The 19,605-nt window shown below is 48.1% G+C and overlaps 1 protein-coding gene across 1 annotated transcript; it reads left to right on the top strand.

Moving 5' to 3' along the window:
* The first annotated feature begins 15,192 nt into the window (after positions 1-15,192).
* LOC127323794 (uncharacterized) lies at positions 15,193-19,369 on the top strand. The gene is made up of 5 exons (XM_051351918.2): positions 15,193-15,456; positions 15,590-15,873; positions 15,952-16,045; positions 16,148-16,259; positions 18,919-19,369. The coding sequence occupies exons 1-5, from the start codon at positions 15,318-15,320 to the stop codon at positions 19,064-19,066; spliced, it is 777 nt and encodes a 258-aa protein (XP_051207878.1). The 5' UTR covers positions 15,193-15,317; the 3' UTR covers positions 19,067-19,369.
* The last annotated feature ends 236 nt before the right edge of the window (positions 19,370-19,605 follow it).

The following is a 19,605-nucleotide window of genomic DNA, read 5'->3' as shown; positions in this document are numbered from 1 at the left end:
GGATCACTCATGTGCTAGAGCTTTTTGTTTTAAATGAATCAGAGGTATGAAAATGTAATTTTGAGAGTGGTGTATGTCTATGTCAACGAATGGTATTGAATGACCTATTATCCTCCCTTGTTAAATGGCTTCAAGAGCGGTTCCCTTAGAGAGAACAATAAAGTTCGTCTTCTCCTTTGTTTAAACAAGCTAAGTTCATGATTTCTCAAGCCCATAGTGTTAGGAGACTTTTGATTATTTGTTTATTTTATATTTTAGTGGGCCAGGCACCCGTTTGCCAGCTCTTTTTTTAATATTATGGACTAGCACATTATGCATGTTAGTCAAGGTGTGAAGCCAAATAAACTTGAAAGAGATAATAAAGCATCCAACACTTCCTCATGAGCTAAAATAGGAGCACAAAATAGGTTTAGTAGTTTTGAAGGTTTTTAAAGGTAGCACACAAGCAATTTAGTTGGAGTGGCGGTGAAATACCACATATAGGTAGATATGGTGGACACAAATGACGTGGGATTTTGGTTCAAGGTTTGGATGCACGAGAAGCATTCCCTCTCAGTACATGTTTTTGGCTAGCAAGGCTGGGTAGCAAGCATAAGAGTTGAGTGAAACAAACAAATATACATGTGATAGAAAACAATCATGCAACCTTCCTTGAAAGTATAAACTATTTTAACTTGAGAATACTAAGCTTATGAGCCAACAACAAAGAAAGATAATGGAATAATGTATCTACATGTATTTCTCTCTTTTCTACTCAAGCATCAAAGTATTGTTGCTACTGACCAATGCTAAGTTTGCCAAGACCAACTAGATTTCCTTTATGCTCCCAATGTGATACCAATACTAATCAACAAGATTAATCATATAACAGAAATTACAAACTAAAATAAGGTGTGCATACAGTAAATGATAAAACTTCTCATTAATATTTCATAGCGGCAACTCTCACCAAGAGATACATAGATAATCAACTAAAGGAGAGATACTTCCACACTACAAACTATCCTATATGATAACTTCACTACTCATGATATGACTCTACTGAAAAGTAAAAAAGGTAAAAGATAATAGTGTGATACCGCGACACTCCCCAAGCTTGGAACAAGCCAAGGGGATGCCAATACCAATGACGAATTACTCCTTCGGTGGTGGTGGTGCGTCCTTAATAAGCTTATCTACCAACTCCTTCAACTCATCAATCTTGTAGGTGAGAAGACGAATCAACTCCGTATTGTGCTCAATACGATTCATGAACTTGTCAGACTGTGAGTCCCAGCTCTTGGAATTATTTCCCCACTCTTCTTTCAACTGAGAGCTTATTTTTCCTGCACTGTTAGAACGATCTATATCCCAACCAGCGGGTAACTCTGCCTTAGGCACTCTTTGGAATTGATGCTTATGGATTAAAGTATGAAAGGGGTTATTGTTGCCTGAAGAAGGTTTCCTTTGAGCTAACAAGTGACATGGAACCCCTCCTCCAGTGCACAACCGCGCTCCTCTCTTGAACTTGAGAGGGTTTGCCACCACTCCAATGCTTGCAATGGTGGTGCGAGGATATGGACGCCGGTCTTCTTCTACTTCCTCTTCAGATTCACTCTTGACCTCCTCCTCTGGCTTGGGATTTTGGAGATCATCTTCCGAAGGCTCCTTGCCCTCGTTGTTGTTGGTGGAGACCATAGTGCCTCTAAAACTGAGAACAAATCCTGACAGAAACATATCGAAACGAAAACACGACGAGAAAAAGATATACGGACCTCGGGAGATCCGGGGGATTATATAGCAAAAAAAATTCATGACAAAAGGAAGGTACAGGGTGAAATCGGGTCGGAGAGGAGCTCCGGGACGCCCACACCATGCCTAGGCACGGCCTGGGGCTGCCCCACGCCTAGGGGTGGTGTGGTGCCCTCGGGCAACATCTCCTACCCGTTTTCGTCTCAAAGTTTTTGTTGGTCGAAGGCAACTAAGGGATCAAGTCAGTTAGCTCGTTCGACGATCCTGTAGTAATTGCAAATATATTTGCTGGGTCGTACGCAAGTTCATAATGGCGACAACCCCCGAGTAAACGAGGGATCATGCGCTTATTTGGCTTCGTAACGCGGTGCACCGGCGTGAGCCTTTCATATGATATATTGTTTCCACCAATCACAACACTCGCATGTTCCCTGAGGCTTGATGAAAATATTTTTGTATGAAGATTCTTGTCAATTGCAGCACTCGCATGTTCCTTGAGGCTTTTGACCAAGAATCGTAATGTAACTCGCAGCCCTCGAGTATTGCTAGGTAGCTGCGCTTCGTTGATAACCAAAGCTCCCGATGGGAGTACTAGTAATTGATAGTCTTTTTTGTCAGTCTTAGCACTCGCATGTTCCCAGAGGCTCTCGATGAAAATTGTAATAAACCTTGCATCCCCCGAGTATTACCGGGTAGATTGCGATATATCGATAACCAGAGCTCCCGATGGGAGTAGTAGTAGCCGACAATTCTGAAGAGTTCCCGAAGATTTGTTCGAGTAATAATAATTATATAGAATGAACCAGAATTTTTATTCATAATATGCAACTGGGGTATACATTATTCCGACGCTTGGCTAAAAATCCCAATTATAAAGTAAAGTAAGATAAACAGCCGAGGCTTAAGCATAGAAGCCCCACAATTGTGCAACGTTCCATGGGTTGCCTTCCTCTTGTCCTCTTGTAGTATTCTTGATGCAATAGGCTCCTCCTGGAATGACTTCAGTAATGATGTACGGTCCTTTCCATGGAGATTCAAGCTTCAGATTTCCCTTCTGCTTTAAACGTAGTACTAAGTCACCTACGTCAAAGCTTCGAGTGCGCACCCTTCGACTGCGGTAGTTTCGTGTCGCCTGCTGATAAACTGATGTTCTTGCTAGAGCGATATCTCGAGCTTCATCAATGAGGTCCACAACATCTTGTAACGCCCTGACAGAAGCTTTCTCATTATATGCGACGACTTGCGGTGCTTCAAAGCGATCGTCGGCAGATAGGACGGCTTCGGCTCCGTGTACGAGGAAGAAAAGAGTGTACTGTGTCGATCTATTTGGTGTAGTCCGCAGGTTCCAAAGTACTGATGGTAGTTCTTCGACCCACGCTCCGGCTAAACTTGTGAGGTGTTTCTTAATGCCATCGCAGATTAAACCATTGATCCTCTCTACCTGCCCATTGGTTTGGGGTGTGAAACCAAAGCAAAGCTGAGCTTGATGCCATTGTCTTCACAGAATTCATGAAATTCTCTAGAAGCAAAGTTGGTTCCATTATCTGTGATGATGCTATGTGGTACACCGAAGCAAAGTTGACAACCGTTGTAGCTATTTGATTGGTTACTGGTATGGCCTCAATCCATTTGGTAAATTTGTCGAATGCTACTAACATATAAGTATGTCCCCCTGGCGACGACTTTGGCATTGGTCCAACCTGATCGAGTCCCCATTGGGCAAAGGGCCATGCCAAAGGTACTTTCATGAGATCCGTAGCAGGTGCATGCGGTTTTGGTGAGAAACGTTGGAAAGGATCACACTTGCGGACCAGGTCTCTGGCATCAGCTGCCGCTGTTGGCCAATAAAACCCAACTTTGAAAGCTTTAGCCACGAGTGCTCGGCTGCTCGCATGATGCCCGCACGTACCTTAATTTATTTCTCGCAATAGAGCCTTTCCATCGTCGATGGCGATGCACCGTTGGAAGATGACAGAGATACTTCGCTTTTAAATTTCACCAGCTACTATAGTAAGCGCTTTAGAGCGACGCACAGTGCGCCTCGCTTCGGCTGGATTGTCCGGTAATTCCTGCCAAAGTAAATATGCCAGTAAAGGCTTAGTCCATATATGCACGAGGAGGAGAACTTGTTGTTCGGGTCCAACAGTAATGTTTCCCCACAGACGGTGCAAATTGTCTGGGGCGCTCCCCGACAATGCCCACCATGAGGGGCTTAGGGTTGACGGAATCCTGCAGGCTAACACGCGACATTCGTAACCAAACAAACGGGGAGAGAGATTTCCCCAGGTTTGGGGCCTTCAATGAGGTAAAATCCTTTACTTCCTGCTTGTCTGATCTTAATTATTGAAGTATATCGAGTTACAATGGGGTAGCCGATAGGCTATGGTGGTGGTTTCGCCGAGAAGCAAGGGTTCTAGGCTCTAGATCTGATCTTGCGGTGGTACTACACGTGTAACTTATGTTTCGGTAGGCCCTCTCCTGACCTTTATATAGCAGGCCAGGTCCCGAGAGTTCTATCCGGATTCGACTAAGTTACAAAGAGATCTATTCTAATCTTTCCTTGTACGGCATCTTCTTGCCTTGTCCGTCAAGAATCCTCCTTCGAGTAAGTCTCCTCTTCCGGAACCGACATGTAGGCCCACCTCGAATATTGGGCAATCTTCATGGACCCCCAGTTGGGTCGGGGGAGGTAGTCTAATGTTGGTTACGCGAAAGATAATACCCACATCAGCAACCCACATTAATGGGCCCCTCTCCAAGGAGAGCCCATTAAGGGGATGTATGTTCCCCAATGGATAAGGATGGGGCAGCTAGGGTTAGGATTTTGGACTGGGGCCACCTTGGCCGCCGCCCCACCCCCTTGGCCGGCCACCCCTCCCCCTATATAAGTTGGGAGGGCACGTACATGGGGAGGAGAATTCCTCTCCTCTGCCATGAGCCTCCCCTCTCTCTCTCTCTCACTACTGCTCTCTCTACTTAATATAACAATAAGAGAGGAGGTCTTAACTAATATAAAACCCTAGGAATAATAGACAAACAAAATAGGTTTTAGAAAAAAAATTAAAAGTTTCTATCAAAATATGCAATGTGATGATGACATGATATCATAATGATGCAAAAATGAGAACAACAAGCAAATCTAATATAGGGAAAACCCTAGGGAAGGGAATAGAAAAGATGGATATCCGCCTGTGTGTGTGTCGTCCTCATCCATGCAGTCCGCAGGTCTGCTGTCTAGTACGACATCCATCGATTAGTCAGATTCCCGTTCTTGTAATTCAATCTTGGTTTGGTTCAATGTGCTCGGCTAGGGGTTAATATTTTCTGGAGACATGGATGACTCGATCATGTTCATGCAGTGGGCCCTAGACACGCCTGACGACATTGATTTCGGCCATGGTGTTGCCGTGTTGGTCTCAACGACAATCAGACACGTCTAAGAGATGGGTTTAGCCCATAAAAGCATGGCTCCAGGAGAAAAACCCCCTAGCTGCAGATAAACAACAAGACGTTGGATTTAGAGCATCTCCAGGCTTCCGGCAGGCGCGCTATATCGCGGCGCGCTAAACCTCAGATTCTGCGCGTTGTAAACCGTTGCCGCGCGCCGGAGCGATTTCTCCCCCGCCGGGTGCGCTATTTTGCAGCGCGCGTTGGCGCGGTAAAATAGCACCTTCGCCGGACGCGCCATTTTGCAGCGCGCGGGCGCGGCGCAAACAACAAACACACACAAGTATGCATCCAACAAGATCAAACAATATATAAAAATTCACAAATAAATTGTACCATCCAAATACAATACATTGTTCACAATAATACTTCACACCAAATACAACACGTCCAACATACAACAATACAACATGGTTTTCAGACAATACAACACATAGTTTTCAAACAAATATAACAAATATGCAACTATTGTTGTCCAGTCCAATTCCACCATTCTTCCATGAGATCTTTTTGAAGCTCATCATGTGTGTCGTTGCACCGAATGGCATGGTATGAGGCAATGAATCGGGCAATCCTATGTGCGGATCTCCTCACTTGCACGGGAACCCCCATCAAGTCGTAGTGGGTATGATCCACATCTTTTCCGCGATCATCCTCTATAATCATGTTGTGCATGATTACACACGCGGCCATGATATACCAAAGGCATTCTTGATCCCAAAATCTAGCCGGTCCTCTAACAATGGCAAATTGGGCTTGCAAAATCCCAAATGCTCTCTCTTCATCTTTCCTAGCCGCCGCTTGTGCATTGTGGAATTGGGTTTGCTTCTTACCTCTTGGTTGAATAATTGGCTTCACAAATGTTTGCCACCTTGGATATATGCCGTCGGCGAGGAAGTAGCCATAGTTGTACTTGTGGCCATTTGCTTCAAACTCCACCAATGGACCTTCCCGCATTGCAAGTCTTGTCATTAGTGGTGACCGTTGAAGAACATTGATGTCATTGCAAGATCCGGGCATTCCAAAGAAAGCATGCCATATCCAAGTCTCTTGGTCGGCCACCGCTTCAAGTACTATGGTGGCATCCTTCTTGTAGCCTTTGAATTGTCCATGCCATGCCGCTGGACAATTCTTCCAACTCCAATGCATACAATCAATGGAACCAAGCATACCGGGAAACCCCCAGTTGGCGTTGATCTCCAAAAGTCTTGCCGTGTCTTGAGCATTGGGGGCTCTCAAGTATGTGGAGCCAAAGACATTGACAATTGCAACGACAAAGCGCTTCACACACAAGATAGAAGTGCTCTCTCCCATGGCCAAATGATCATCAATAAGATCCGCCGGTATACCATATGCCAACATACGCAAGGCGGCTGTCACCTTTTGATATGTGCTATGACCAAGTTCTCCGGCGGCATTCCTCCTTTGCTCAAAGAAGCGATCATATTTGGTGACCTCCGTTGCAATGTGCTTGAACAAGTTGAGACTCATCCGGAAACGCCGCCGAAAATAGCTTTCGGGGAAAATCGGATTCTCATTGAAATACGACCGCATCAACTTCTCATGCCCTTCAATCCTTTCTCTCCACAACTTCTGTCTACCGAACACCGATCCACCACCCTCTTAACGGCGCGGTATGCTAATAGTATCGATATGTTCTCCTCTTCTTCTTGGTCGAACTCGTCATCCGATGAATCATATGATGAACTCTACAAACATATGTATAAAATTACTTCACTATGAACTATTGTAGATAATTGGCGAGTAATAGAGGCCGGCCGGCGGAGGTTCATACCTTGCGAGCAAATGGGCGAGCACCATGGGCGCGCCATGTTGCTAGCAAGCTCGAGGACGACGAGGACGACATGTCGACGCCTGCGCGGAGGAGAACGCGACGGCGGCGCGAAGGGGGCCGCGGAGAAGGAGCGCCGACTACAACTCGTCGCTGGCGGCGGCGCGAGCGACACAGTGCGGCGGAGCGTCCGCCGCTGCCAGGAGGAGGTGCGGGCGACGCGGATCTATGACGCGGCGCCGCGCAGAAGCGGGGGCGGCGGCGGCTGGATTTCGCGCCGGCGGTAGGTGGGGAAATGAGGGCGCGGGCGCGGGGGGAGGAAATTTCCAGCCGTTGGCTTTTTCGCGCTTGGACGAGCGTTGCCGCGCGCTGTAGCCGACGCGCCAGATATGCCGCTCCGGTTTGTGCAAAACGCCGCGCGTCCTAAAATTTTTACAGCGCCGCGCCGTTTACCGCGCCTGCTGGAGCGCCACATTCCTTCCCGCGCGCGCTATATCGGACGTTTTTATGCCGCGCGGCCGATATAGCGCGTCTGTTGGAGATGCTCTTAGCCCACTAAATCATCGCTCCGGGAGAGGAAAAAAAAAGCTCCCAATGAGTTCGAGCAACCAAACTCGTCCAGGATGTTCTTAGTTCTACCCACACCAAGATTAGTCTAACTCGTCAGGTGTTGAGGTCGAATCTGGCTAAAAAACATCATCGTTTGTTTCTTGCAAATATACATCAAGTTATCACACATGCACCAAATACGTCCAATTTCAACGCATATACCAACTCCATGTTTGTATTGTTATTTTACCACACACAAACACACCTCTGATTTTTTTGAACTGTATTCCTTTTTTCCCTGAAAGTTATATCCGGAGAATAACATGATGCCATCACTGATTCACCTACTAGCAACGCTACTTCGGTGAGATAAGAGCATCCCCACTCGTTGGCGCTCCTCACGCCCAAATCCGGCGAAATTTTCGTCCGGATTGGAGGAAGATTTGGCCTGGGGAGCGCCGAAGTTCCAGCCGTCCCCCCGGCAGGAAACCCCCAACCTCAACAATTTGACATATTTCAAACAAATTTAACATAAAATTTAATAAGTTCGGCGACCAAGAGTACGAAAATTGCTGAAACAAATTCGGCGATAATCAGTACAATGTTTAACAAGTGCTGAAACAAATGAAGCACACAATTTCACAATTTTTCAAACAAATTATGACAGACTAGTTGGCGTCGGCGTTGGCGTTGCCTCGGAGCGTCCATATGTGCTCCACCAGATCATCTTGCAGCAGCTGATGCATTGTAGAGTCTCGAATCTCCTGGCGCATAGCAATGAAGGCGGCCCATGATGGAGGCACCTGGTGATTAGGCTGTGCAAGAGGACTCTCTCTCTCATATGGTGCTTGTTGCTCATCCAGAGGAACCGGATGCTTTCGCTCATTGTCAATAATCATATTGTGTAGGCAAACACAACAGTTCATCACCTCCTACATCTGATCTTTGGACCAAGTCATAGCGGGGAACCGGACGACAGCAAATCTCTGCTGGAGGACACCAAATGCACGTTCGACGTCTTTTCGGCAAGCTTCTTGTTTCTTGACAAACTCGTAAAGTTTGGGGGTGCTAGGGTTCGAGATAGTCTTCACAAATGTTGCCCACTTTGGATAGATACCGTCTGCAAGGTAGTATCTTTTGTCCCTCAACAAGCTTGGAAAAGACCAGGGAGCAGTTTAGGACGTTGATGTCATTGTTGGATCCAGGCATAACAAAGAAAGAGTGCCAAATCCAGAGATCATGGGTAGCCATTGCTTCAAGTATCATAGTGCAGCCTTTTTTGTGACCCTTGTACATTCCCTGCCACGCAAACGGACAGTTCTTCCATTGCCAATGCATGCAGTCAATGCTTCCAAGCATCCTTGGAAAACCCCTAGCTTCATTTGTTGCAAGGATCCTCTGAGTGTCTTCGACAGTGGGTGATCTCAAGTAATAGTCCCCGAACACTGCTATGACGGCCCTGCAGAACCGGTAGAAACAATCAAGGGCGGTGGACTCCGCCATCCGAAGATAGTCATCTGCACTATCACCGGGAGCTCCATACGCCAGCATCCTCATAGCCACTGTGCACTTCTGCAGTGATGAAAATCCAACCAAACCAGTGCAATCCGCCTTGCATCTGAAGTAGGGGTCAAAGTCTCAGATGGCATACACAATTTGCAGAAATAGCTTTCTGCTCATCCTGAAACGACGCCGGAAAACACTCTCACCGTGCAATGGATTGTCGGCGAAGTAGTCGGCGTAAAACATGCAGTAGCCCTCCATTCGCTGTCTCGGCTTGCACTTCCGGCGACCTGGTGCCGACCCACCACGTCGGCCAGTTGCCAGTCCGGCGTACATGCTTGACAAGCAACCGATGATCATCATGTGCTCCTCGTCTTGGGCGGCTGCTGCCATCTCTTCTTGCATAAGCTCGACGAACATCTGCTCCTCCTCTTCGTCCGAGTCCATGGCCGGCGAGGCAAATGGACGAACACCTGACGAACGTGGTCGAGGCAACCCGAGCCGCGAGCGACGAGGAGTAGGCCAAAGTCGGAAAACAGGCCGGCGGAGGAGCAGCCAGATAGGCCGTCGTCGAAAGACGGCGGAATATAGGCAGGTGGGGAAGGAGGGACGGCGGAATCTGGGCAACAAGCCAGCGGGGTGGTGCCGGCGGCGAGAGAGATACAAGGGGTGGGGGAGATTTTGAGCGAGGTGGCGGTGGGGTTCGTGTGTCGAGTCACCGACAGATCGGGCCCTTCTCCGCTTTTCACTCGTCCGGAGTCCCCGATGGGTCCCCGGGGGGCTGGGGATGGCGTGGGCTCGCCAGATGGATGAAGGGCCAAATCCGGACGAAAACGAGGAACCGGGGATGCGACTAGGCCAAATTTCGCCGTCCGGATGAAAAAACGTCGCTCGGGGGCCTCGTCGGGGAGACGAGTGGAAATGCTCTAAGATCTGGCCTGTTGCAGTTTCATGCAATGGCACAATCTTACCAGCAATCTGGCAGAGCGTTTAGATGCAGCGACCTACAGTACGCTCTTTCCTTCTTCAAAATAAACACTGGAGCTTATTAGAATAGAAATGCTTCTCTGTTCGGACCCAAGGTCCACATTTCCAGAACAAAGAGAGGAAGAAGCTGATATGGCGCATGGGTCCAACTTCTAGCCATGCTAGGACAGCCTAAAGTGGCATGGCAAAAGTGGAGGCGGAGCCCAGACTGTCGGTAGGCCCAAGCGGCCAACTAGCAGCAAACTGGCCGCCGACGTTGATGTCTCTGTACATCTGTACTTGGCCACTTGAGTGCTCATCCTCATCCCAAAAGTTCAAGTTCAATTATTTTTTACTCCCTTCAACCTACTATAACTTCTTCCAAGACTTGAGTATAAATTGGTCCTTCTGTCTTAAAAGAAACTGTTGAAATTTTTTTAGATACACATGTATATACACGTTAATAATATATTTGGATACAACTGTATCTAGATAAAGTGGAGCAGCTTATTTTAGAATGGAGAAAGTATAAGAATTATGCAACAGAGGGAGTAAGAAATTGATCTAATGTTGTACTTTCTCAACGTTAAACGGGCCTTTGAGTGTTATCTTACTAGAACAAGAGTCCGCCAAGACAATCGATGACTCATGCTTTTGCACCTTCAATGTCGAATCTGAATGCACTGCGATAAAAGCATCTCCAGCGGAGCGATCCAAACCGATGATCCAAATTGTCGATTCTATCCTAGTGCTCCTAGGGGCGTGGCCCATTCGGTCCGCTGTTGGTGAAAATTACATAGATTGCATACATATTTAGAATAAATTTTCTTCCAGAAAATTGATACATTAAACTAGAGAGGAATAAAACATAGTAGAAGACTCAATTGTCTTCATCTTGCCCTCTACTAGTCATCCTCGTCGGAGTGGTAGTGGCGGTGGCACATGGTCTCGTCAAAGACCTTAACGGTGAGCATGTCGTGGTTGTCGTACTTGAAGACGACGAAGTGCCCGACTTCAATGGCGTGCGCGCGGGTGAATCGCCTCCAACCGTTGTGGAGGTACATCTGACCTTGGCCGTCGAACAGAACCTCCACGGACCCTAGGACGGTCGCGCCACCGGCCACGCGCAGTACGTTGTCATGGGGCTCTTGCCCATCGACGATCCACATAATCTTCTGGGGTGGGACAGGCGTAGCTTATCCTTGTCCATGCCACGTGGATGGTGATGCCGAACTCGAACCCAGAGAGGTCGATGGCGACGGAATCAGGCGATGATGGTGGCGATGGGGACGGTGGTGGTGACGGGGATGGTGGTGGCTGACTGTGGCCTCTCCCACCACGCCTTCCTCGGCGACCTCGGCCACGGGTGGGGCCAAGTGGTCGTCCTAGACGCCCTCCCCTTGATCCTATGATGCCATCCATGGATGCCTAGATGACTATGGTGGTGGTGGTGAATGAAAGAAGATGAGTTTCTGGAAGAAAATGACCGTTGTTGGGCCTGTTAAAAAAGGCCAAGGCATTGAATGCCAGCACGGAGGTCGAAGCCGACATTGATGAAACCAGGTGGCCATCCTAGAAGTCGGGTGGCGCGGCCAAAGTACGAGTGCGGACGTGGATAGCTTTGGAGTCAGCCTACTTTCGTTCATGGCTAGAGAAAGAAGGCTGTTGGGCTAGTGCCATGTGAGTTCTTGGTCCACACGGGCGGACTCGGGAGGACACCCGTGTTGTCCACGTAGATGCATCGGCTCCCTAAATTTAGTGGACGGATGGGTTGTGCCCGATCCGTTTGGGTCGTGTCACTGAAGCGTGCGCGCCCGGGCCGCCTGCCCGTGCGGACCGGTTCAAACAGGTCCGAACTTTTTAGATCGCCCCGATGGAGATGGCATGAGAAGAGGTTGGAAGGCACCATGCCCTTCGTCCACGCTCACCATTGAGAAAGGGTGATACCGAACTTCACCAAACGATATTGTTCTGTTCAACACATATATTGTTGAGTTCTTAGAGCGACGAACTTATGCTAAACTCGTTGAAAATCACTTTTTTACCCTCATTTTGAATTTATTCTAAATCATTCAACCTATTTTTAAGAAAATCCCAAATACAACTCCAGATATGGCCATGCATTACTGGCGCAAATGCCTGAACCACTCTACATCCTTTAACCATGGGGGGCCAAAAGTCCAAAACCATTGCCTAGAAAATACTCCAAGGAGGTTGGCAAACCCTTGCCCCCCTTCCCTCCCACCCTCTTTTTTGAAGCAGATAGTTCATAGTGTTCATTATTAAAAAATAGCAGAAGAGTCACGGAGGAAGCGGGTAAAATGATACCCCCTCCCCCATCTAGGCCTCTTCCTCCTCGTTCTCCCATGTCGTCATCGCTAGCGTGGTCCACCAGACATTGACTGTGTGGTGCCGGCGACGACGGGGCTGTCTTTTCCCGTGGCATGGAAGATGGCGCGGGGAATCCTGACGACAACAGTGCGGCTCGGCCGGCGGCGGTCTGGCTCAGCCCACGAGTCTGGGTCGAAGGCGGTGCAGCGTCCCTGCTGTTCGCAGCGGGGTCGCGCATAGGTGAGGGCTGTTGGGGCGGGCCGTTTGCTCCTCGCGCGATAGCGGCGCTCCCTGGAGGAGGAGTGTCAACGATTACTAGGTGGTGGCGGCGCTATCAGTGGGGACTTTGCGGGGCCATCTTAGCCCGTCCAGGCTAGTAGGGGCCGGGCCTGGTGTATCCTTGCGGCTGCATCTGGTTGGCTGCCATGAAAGCATTGGAGGTAAGTCCCCCCCCCCCCCCGCGTGGTTGTGGTGCTGGTGCCGCTAATCCTAACCCCGTTATCCCCCTTTTCTTCTTCTAGGCCTTGCAATAGTGACCGCAATGAGACGAAGAGGATGGTTCCAAAACCGTGGTTGCGCGTACTAGTGGGCGGCAGGTTGGGTGAAGCACTACGGATCCTCCTGGCGGTGGTTTTTTTGGGGTCAGGAGAAATCAATGCCGACTCGTCTGGCACCGACGCGGTTACACATGCGGGTGTTGTCGTTCCTTTCCGGAGGACATCAGACATACTCCTTCCCTACTCCCTTCCACATATCGGGGGAAACTCTAGGACCAGTCTAGGCATCATCGTCGCTGCCGTCGCTTTCCTTCTTAAAGGTGTTGCTTGGTATGCAGCGCTTCAGTGTGCTAGAAGCATGGTAGGACTTCTCCGGAGGACGCAACAGTTGCGGTCGTCTTCGTTTTCGTTTTCGTCGATATGCTTGTGTCGGTGTTTTTTTATTTGTCTTTTCTTTTGGGCTTGGTTATGCTGCGATTCCAGCATATTAGTTATATGTGTGATTGCTATATTAATATAGCGGAACGAAACCATGTTTCGGCGAAAATGCTCCAACGACCGCCATACGAGATACGTACTTGCAATCTCCACCAACTCTGCCGTATCCGAAACCAAAAGAGAAACAGAGAAAAGAGTTTATGGGTAGGAGAACACGATCTAGAAGATCGACCAGAATCCATCTGAATCTAACCAATTTTTTAGCTCATAGAGGCGTGTACCGCCGCTAGCCTCTGTTATTGTTGCTATGCATTTGCAAGTTGCAACTGACAGGTATAGGCAGCACACATGTGCCATCGGATATATGGGCCCATGAAGAACAGCAATCGGGACCAGACCGGAAAATTGTCGTTCAGCTCCGGCGCAAGCTGTTGAACGAAATTAAGTTCTCAAGGAATTGTGCCAGGCAATGTGACCCGGCAGCCATGCCGTCTTGTCAAGTTGTTTGTCATCTTGATCCTGTGCTGTCCTGGTACTGCTAACTGCTAAGGTGAAAGTCACGTCCCACTCTTGCTAGTGGCCAGTTGTATAAGTGCAAGTGTGGCAGATGTCAATATCCACAGGATCCGGATAATAACTGTTAGTTTTCGGTTTTTGTCGAAATAAATGATCCGATTATATCCCAATAAAAAGGCTGGCCTAGATATGTTTATAGGAGGTGCCTGGAATTCAACTCTGAAACAGGTTCGTAGGTTTGTATTTTACACACCACTGATAACCACGTGATAATTGGCGGAAATTTAAGTTGCGCGCATCTAGCTCCTCCACCTGCCTCCATCGATTCCAGCACCGCTGCGCTGCGTAGTCGTTGTCGTGGAGGCCCCTGGACATCCGCCTGCCCGATCCTAGCCATCGTAGGCTCAATCGTTCTGTCCCCGCCCGTTCGCTGCTTCCTCTGCCGCCGTTCCTAGGGGAGCTCCCAAGGATTCCACTTCTGGGGCGACCGAGGCGACTTCAGGTGTAGGCAACGAAATGTATGCCCATCGGCCCACCGAAATAGAAGAAGGTGCAACCGTGTGGATAGGCGCCTCCTCGACCTCCAACGTCGCCGATGGCTACAGGTGTCGGTATGAACGACTGCGTCACCGACATGTTCGTCCCAACTTCCGGTATGTAAAATTTCTCTCATTTTATCTAAATTGTGGCATATTGGTTACATTTCTTATTTTCTTCGGTAATTTAATTATGTAGCTATGAGTTGCATACAGTTCCTACCTCGTATATGGACACTGGAGGAGAACGAGGTCAATATAGGTATTGAATCTCTTGATGATGATGATGTCGGTATTGTTGTTGGCTACAATGAGATAGACGGTGTCGAGGAGAATGATGAGATGCAGCCGGAGTTGGATCATTCTAGAGGTCTTGGTGGTAGGGTGTTGGTGGTGGCGATGATGACATAATGTCTGGCGATGAAGGTGGCTGGTTGGCTCTGGTGATAATGTTATGGCCGGTGGTATCAATGAAGATAGTGCTATGGCCGATGCCACAATTGAAGATTGTGGCCAAGATGAATTTGATCATCACATTGTTATTTGACCGTCGGCTAGTTATTTGATACTTCTTTTATTACATATGTTTGTTTTGACCATCGGAAACATGTTTGGCTGTGAGATTATTGTTGTATTAATTATGTTGTAAAACATATGCAAACTTCAAACTGTTTTTCTTCTGCTATTTGTTTGAACTATATGCCATAAACCCTAGTAAAATTTAGGTTACGGGCGCGCGGCCGAACAGATCCCGAATCTGCTAGCTTGCTGGAAGGCGGATTCTCCCCGATCGACACGCGTCGTCGCCGTTGTTGGTGCGGGATGGGTCGGCCATGTTGTTAAAAACCAACGGAGAAACCGAGGCGGACCGAACTGAACTGGTCGCAGTTCAAAACCGAACACAAGAAACTGCTCGCAGTTCAAAACCGAACGCAAGAAACTGCTCTGTCTCGCTAAGTAGCTGCCGCGCCCGCCTTTCTCTCCCTCTCTCTCCACATCTGGCTTACACATATGCTGAGGTCGGTGTCAGGGTCGACCTCCTCGAGGGGCATCGCCGCCGTGGTCGGCGTCGGCCCCAGGCTCGGCTCCGCGCTGGCTCGCAAGTTCGCCTCCGAGGGCTACACTGTTGCCATCCTCTCCCGCGACCTCGGTATGTGACATGCCCTCTCTGCTCTCGTCGGCGACGTTCTCAGTCGTCCATTCTTTATCCCGCCGTTCGTTCTTGCATGACGGCGACCGATAGATATATGATCTTGTCCTTGTCCTTGCGCGCCGGCCGGCAGATAAGCTGTCGCAGCTGGCGGAGGAGATAGCGCAGGAGGCCAAGGCGCAGGTGTTCGCGCTCCGCGTGGACTGCGCCGACGCGCGCTCCGTGCGCGAGGCCTTCGAGGGCGTGCTCTCCCTCGGCCCCGTCGAGGTGCTCGTCTACAACGCATGCGAGCCGCCGGGCGACGACGGCGACGGCGATGCCGTGGCCCGCCCCGTGCCCTTCCTGTCCATTTCCACGGACGCCTTCCACCGCTCTATCGCTGTCTCCGCCGCCGGGGCCTTCCATTGCGCGCAGCAAGTGCGTACCTACCTCCTCAATTCTTCCACCTGAGCTAGCTTCGGGTTGACATCGGTCTCTGCATGCCACTGCTCACAGGTCATCCCGGCAATGGTGGAAAGGGGCAGGGGCACCATCATCTTCACAGGCTCCTCGGCGTCCGTCAACGGATTCGCCGGTTACGCTGATCTAAGTAAGTCAAACAAGTTCAGATTTGAACATATCCGTTGATGTCGATAAGAACATCTTGAAAAGCTGATGGCCCATGTGTTCGCACGCTTAAAACGGCATGCAGGCTGCGGCAAGTTTGCTCTGAGGGGGCTGTCTCAGTCTCTCGCCAAGGAATTCCGGCCGGCCGGCGTCCACATTGCTCACATGATCATCGACGGTGCCATTGGTGACCGGAGGTTAGCGAAAACCCATCACATCATTCATGAATTCCTCTTCTCGGCCTATATATACGTAGTTCACGTTTGGTCTTCTCTCCAAGATTGGGACATTGCTTACCCTGTTGAGAAATGAGTCTAGGTACGTTCTGCGGCCAAGTACGTCATTTTGCCCTATTAACCAAAGATGACAGTAGGTCACACATATACGTATATGCCTTATTCCTTGTGCAAAGTCTAGAATTCCTTCCTAGCATATTGCCAAGTGGTTTTGGAATATTGTCCCTACTAGGTGTAGTGAGCTATGACGAGAACAAAGATGTGCTTCTACCACCAAAGTTTTGGGAGCTGATCTGATCCCAATTCTCATCACTTCCTCCCTAGCTAGCTAGCTCGGGAAGTGGTCCTCTGTATCATGTCCCCACCTGTAGTCTGTCGATCCGATGAAATCCATAAGAAATAGACCATTTTGGGGAAGACAACAAAAAGCAGTAGATGCTAGAATCCGGACGGCATGGATATATGTACATACGGCTTCTCTATTTGCCACGCTATAGACATTTGAGCTCTCTTTTGTGCTCCTCTGTACGAGATATTTGTCGGGCTGTCTCTATAGCACAGCTAGCTAATTATTATTATTCTAAAAGGAGAGGAGAAATGTTACTATGTTTATGTTATACTCCCTCCATTTTATAAGTTTAGCCAAAAGCAGCCAAAAGCATTCTCTAAGTTTGATTGATTTTATAGTAAAAATGTGAATACCTGCGATACTATATAAATATTAGTAGATTCACCATAAAATATATTTTTATATATTACCCCTATTCATAAAAGGATGTCGGTAAGTGTGTCTAAAATTTAGCTGTAACGACACTCATTAGTGCATATACATCCGAATTTAGATAAATCTCCGACATCCTTTTACGAACGGAGGGAGAGCGTAATATTTATTTCATGTTTAAGATGTCTACTTTTTGCTTTATATTTAGCTAACTTTGTAACTTTGACTTTTAATTAAATTTATAAGGCATCGGAACCAGAGGTAGTACAACTCACACCAAATACTTCAAAAAACGACTCCCTATATTCAAACTGAAGCTTTATCCTAAAAATTCAAACCTTTATAAGTTTGATCAAGATATATGGAAACTTATGCAAATAACTATATCAGATATATTTGGTACAAATGCATATTTTATGATGAATCTAGTGAAACTAATTAACTTGGCGTTATATGTGTTGATTATTATTATGTAATTTAGTCAAACGTAAATTATGGAAAAACTACAATGTCATTTAATCAGAATGCTAAGAGTATATGCTGTCATTTTTTTTTACTGAACTGTGTACGTACTTTTCTACTAGCAGTTACTACCTTCATTCCAAAAAGAAAAGAAAAATCCTACTATTTAGTTAAATATACTAAGTTTTGATTGAACTGTGTACATGCTTTTCTACTAGCATCAATATATAATGGTGATTTTTTTTGGGTTGGAGGAGGGAGAATAGAGAAACAGAAAGCTGACATAGAGCTAAGAGATAATCTCTTGGAAAATATAAAAGAAGACGATTTTCTCCATTGTACCATATGGCTTCCCTAAGTAACATAAATTTCTAATAAAATTTAATTAATTCTCATCTTTATAAAGAATGATAATAAAAATAATACACTGTAATTATTATTATTATAAAAATAGGCAGAATTAGCGATTAATCGGTCGGTTAATCGCTACTCATGTCTTGGCCGTGTCGAATACCTCTAGTCGTTTTATGTTAATCATTTAGCTCGACTAATCGATCTGACAACCCAATCACTTGGTATGTCGCTGATTAACTACTGCACTCGGGTTAAAAAAAAGTTGCAGCAAATAGGTTTGCGAACTTACAGCTCGATTGCGTAACTTTCCAAAAAAAAAAAAAAAGATTTCTCAAATCTTGGTGAGCCTCGCTGGCTCGCCAGCTGGAGAGGAGGCCACAGCAGATGGACCTGCACTCCTACTGACACATACTACTCCACTTTTTATATTGCGGCACCACGTGTATGTAGATCCCTGATTCTTTGTACCCTCGAAAAAAAGATCCCTGATTCTTTGAAGAGAAAGCACGCCATCTTTCGGTCTTTTGGGATCCTCCAACTTGATCGGAGGCTTTACCACCTGGCTCGCCCTCTACCCGGCACGTTACATAGAACCCCTCGAATCCATGCTTGGAGCTCCCTCGTTTCCCCTCAACTCGACACGGGCGCACCGAGCAGCGCGGCGAGACCGACCCGCTTCCCGGCTGCACGCCGCGTGCCAGCCGCTTTTGGGCAATGAGCGGCGACCTGTCACCGCCGGGATGGCGCCGTACGTCGGCGATCGTGTATATTCTGGGCCAACCAAGATTCGGATCCTTCTCGGATCGTCGTACGTTTCGCGAGCTCCAGACGCGAGCCGCCCATGAATGCGCCTAGTAGTTCCACGTATCGGTCGATAAAAGGTAGACGATCCCGGTGGATTAATCGGGAAGACGGCTCTGTCGGGTGATCTCGCCGCGCGCGGTCACCAACTCACCGTCGCATCGCATCCTGATCAGCACTGTAAACGGACCCGAGTTTATTTATAGGAGTGCTCTGCAGATCAACAGCGCCGGCGAAACTGACGGAATGTTGTTGCTCTATCTTCTTCTTGTCAATGGCCAGGTCGCAGAGGGGCAAGGCCAGGGCCGGCGCGGCCGACGCGGCGGGGGCGGACCCGGACGCGGTGGCGCAGAGCTACTGGCACGTCCACGCCCAGGACAAGAGCGCCTGGACGCAGGAGATGGACGTCCGGTCGCCGTCGTTTATGTAGCGGGAGGAGCTCATCAGGCATCAGCAGCAGTGGATGGTGCCGTGGAATCTCTAATCATGGAAGAACCGTTTGGGTGATGGTGCGGCTCTGGATCGGGAATCGTGTCCTCGTTCCGCGTCGCATGTCTTAGCTCTGGCGCGCTTAATTTGATGCGACGCGCGCGCGCCGCTTGCTTATCCATTTGGGCGTTGCTGCATACGAAAGCGATCGCAGTCACCGGCGACGGCGACATGTAAAATTCATGTTATTTCTACGACTTTTATTGCTCGTTTTATGCATGTGCCTGTGGTTGATGCTTTGCTACTGGAACTAGTAACTGTACCTTTGGACCATGTTAACGGATAGACTTTTTCCCAAAAAATGGAAAAAAAATATATACATGGAGGGCTAAGGGCATCTCCAAGACTTCGATCGGCACTTAATCCCTATACACCGACCACGTTGGTACCTTTTTGAATTGTTAGCAGGAGAACTACTAAATTTATTGAATAGGTAGAAATTGGTCCAGTTTATGAGGAAAACCGGACCCAACAACCACA

The sequence above is a fragment of the Lolium perenne genome, chromosome 7 (genome assembly GCF_019359855.2).
Source record: "Lolium perenne isolate Kyuss_39 chromosome 7, Kyuss_2.0, whole genome shotgun sequence".
In the NCBI taxonomy this organism is placed as follows: Eukaryota; Viridiplantae; Streptophyta; class Magnoliopsida; order Poales; family Poaceae; genus Lolium; species Lolium perenne.
The sequence above is the reverse complement of the archived record's forward strand: the minus strand, read 5'-3'. Positions and strand labels throughout refer to the sequence as shown.

Bases quoted from the DNA above. Each gene is read 5' to 3' on its own strand.
- LOC127323794 (XM_051351918.2), top strand. From the start codon at position 15,318: ATGCTGAGGTCGGTGTCAGGGTCGACCTCCTCGAGGGGCATCGCCGCC. The intron at 15,457-15,589 runs GTATGTGACATG...GCCGGCCGGCAG, and splicing joins CATCCTCTCCCGCGACCTCG to ATAAGCTGTCGCAGCTGGCG. The intron at 16,260-18,918 runs GTTAGCGAAAAC...GTCAATGGCCAG, and splicing joins GGTGCCATTGGTGACCGGAG to GTCGCAGAGGGGCAAGGCCA.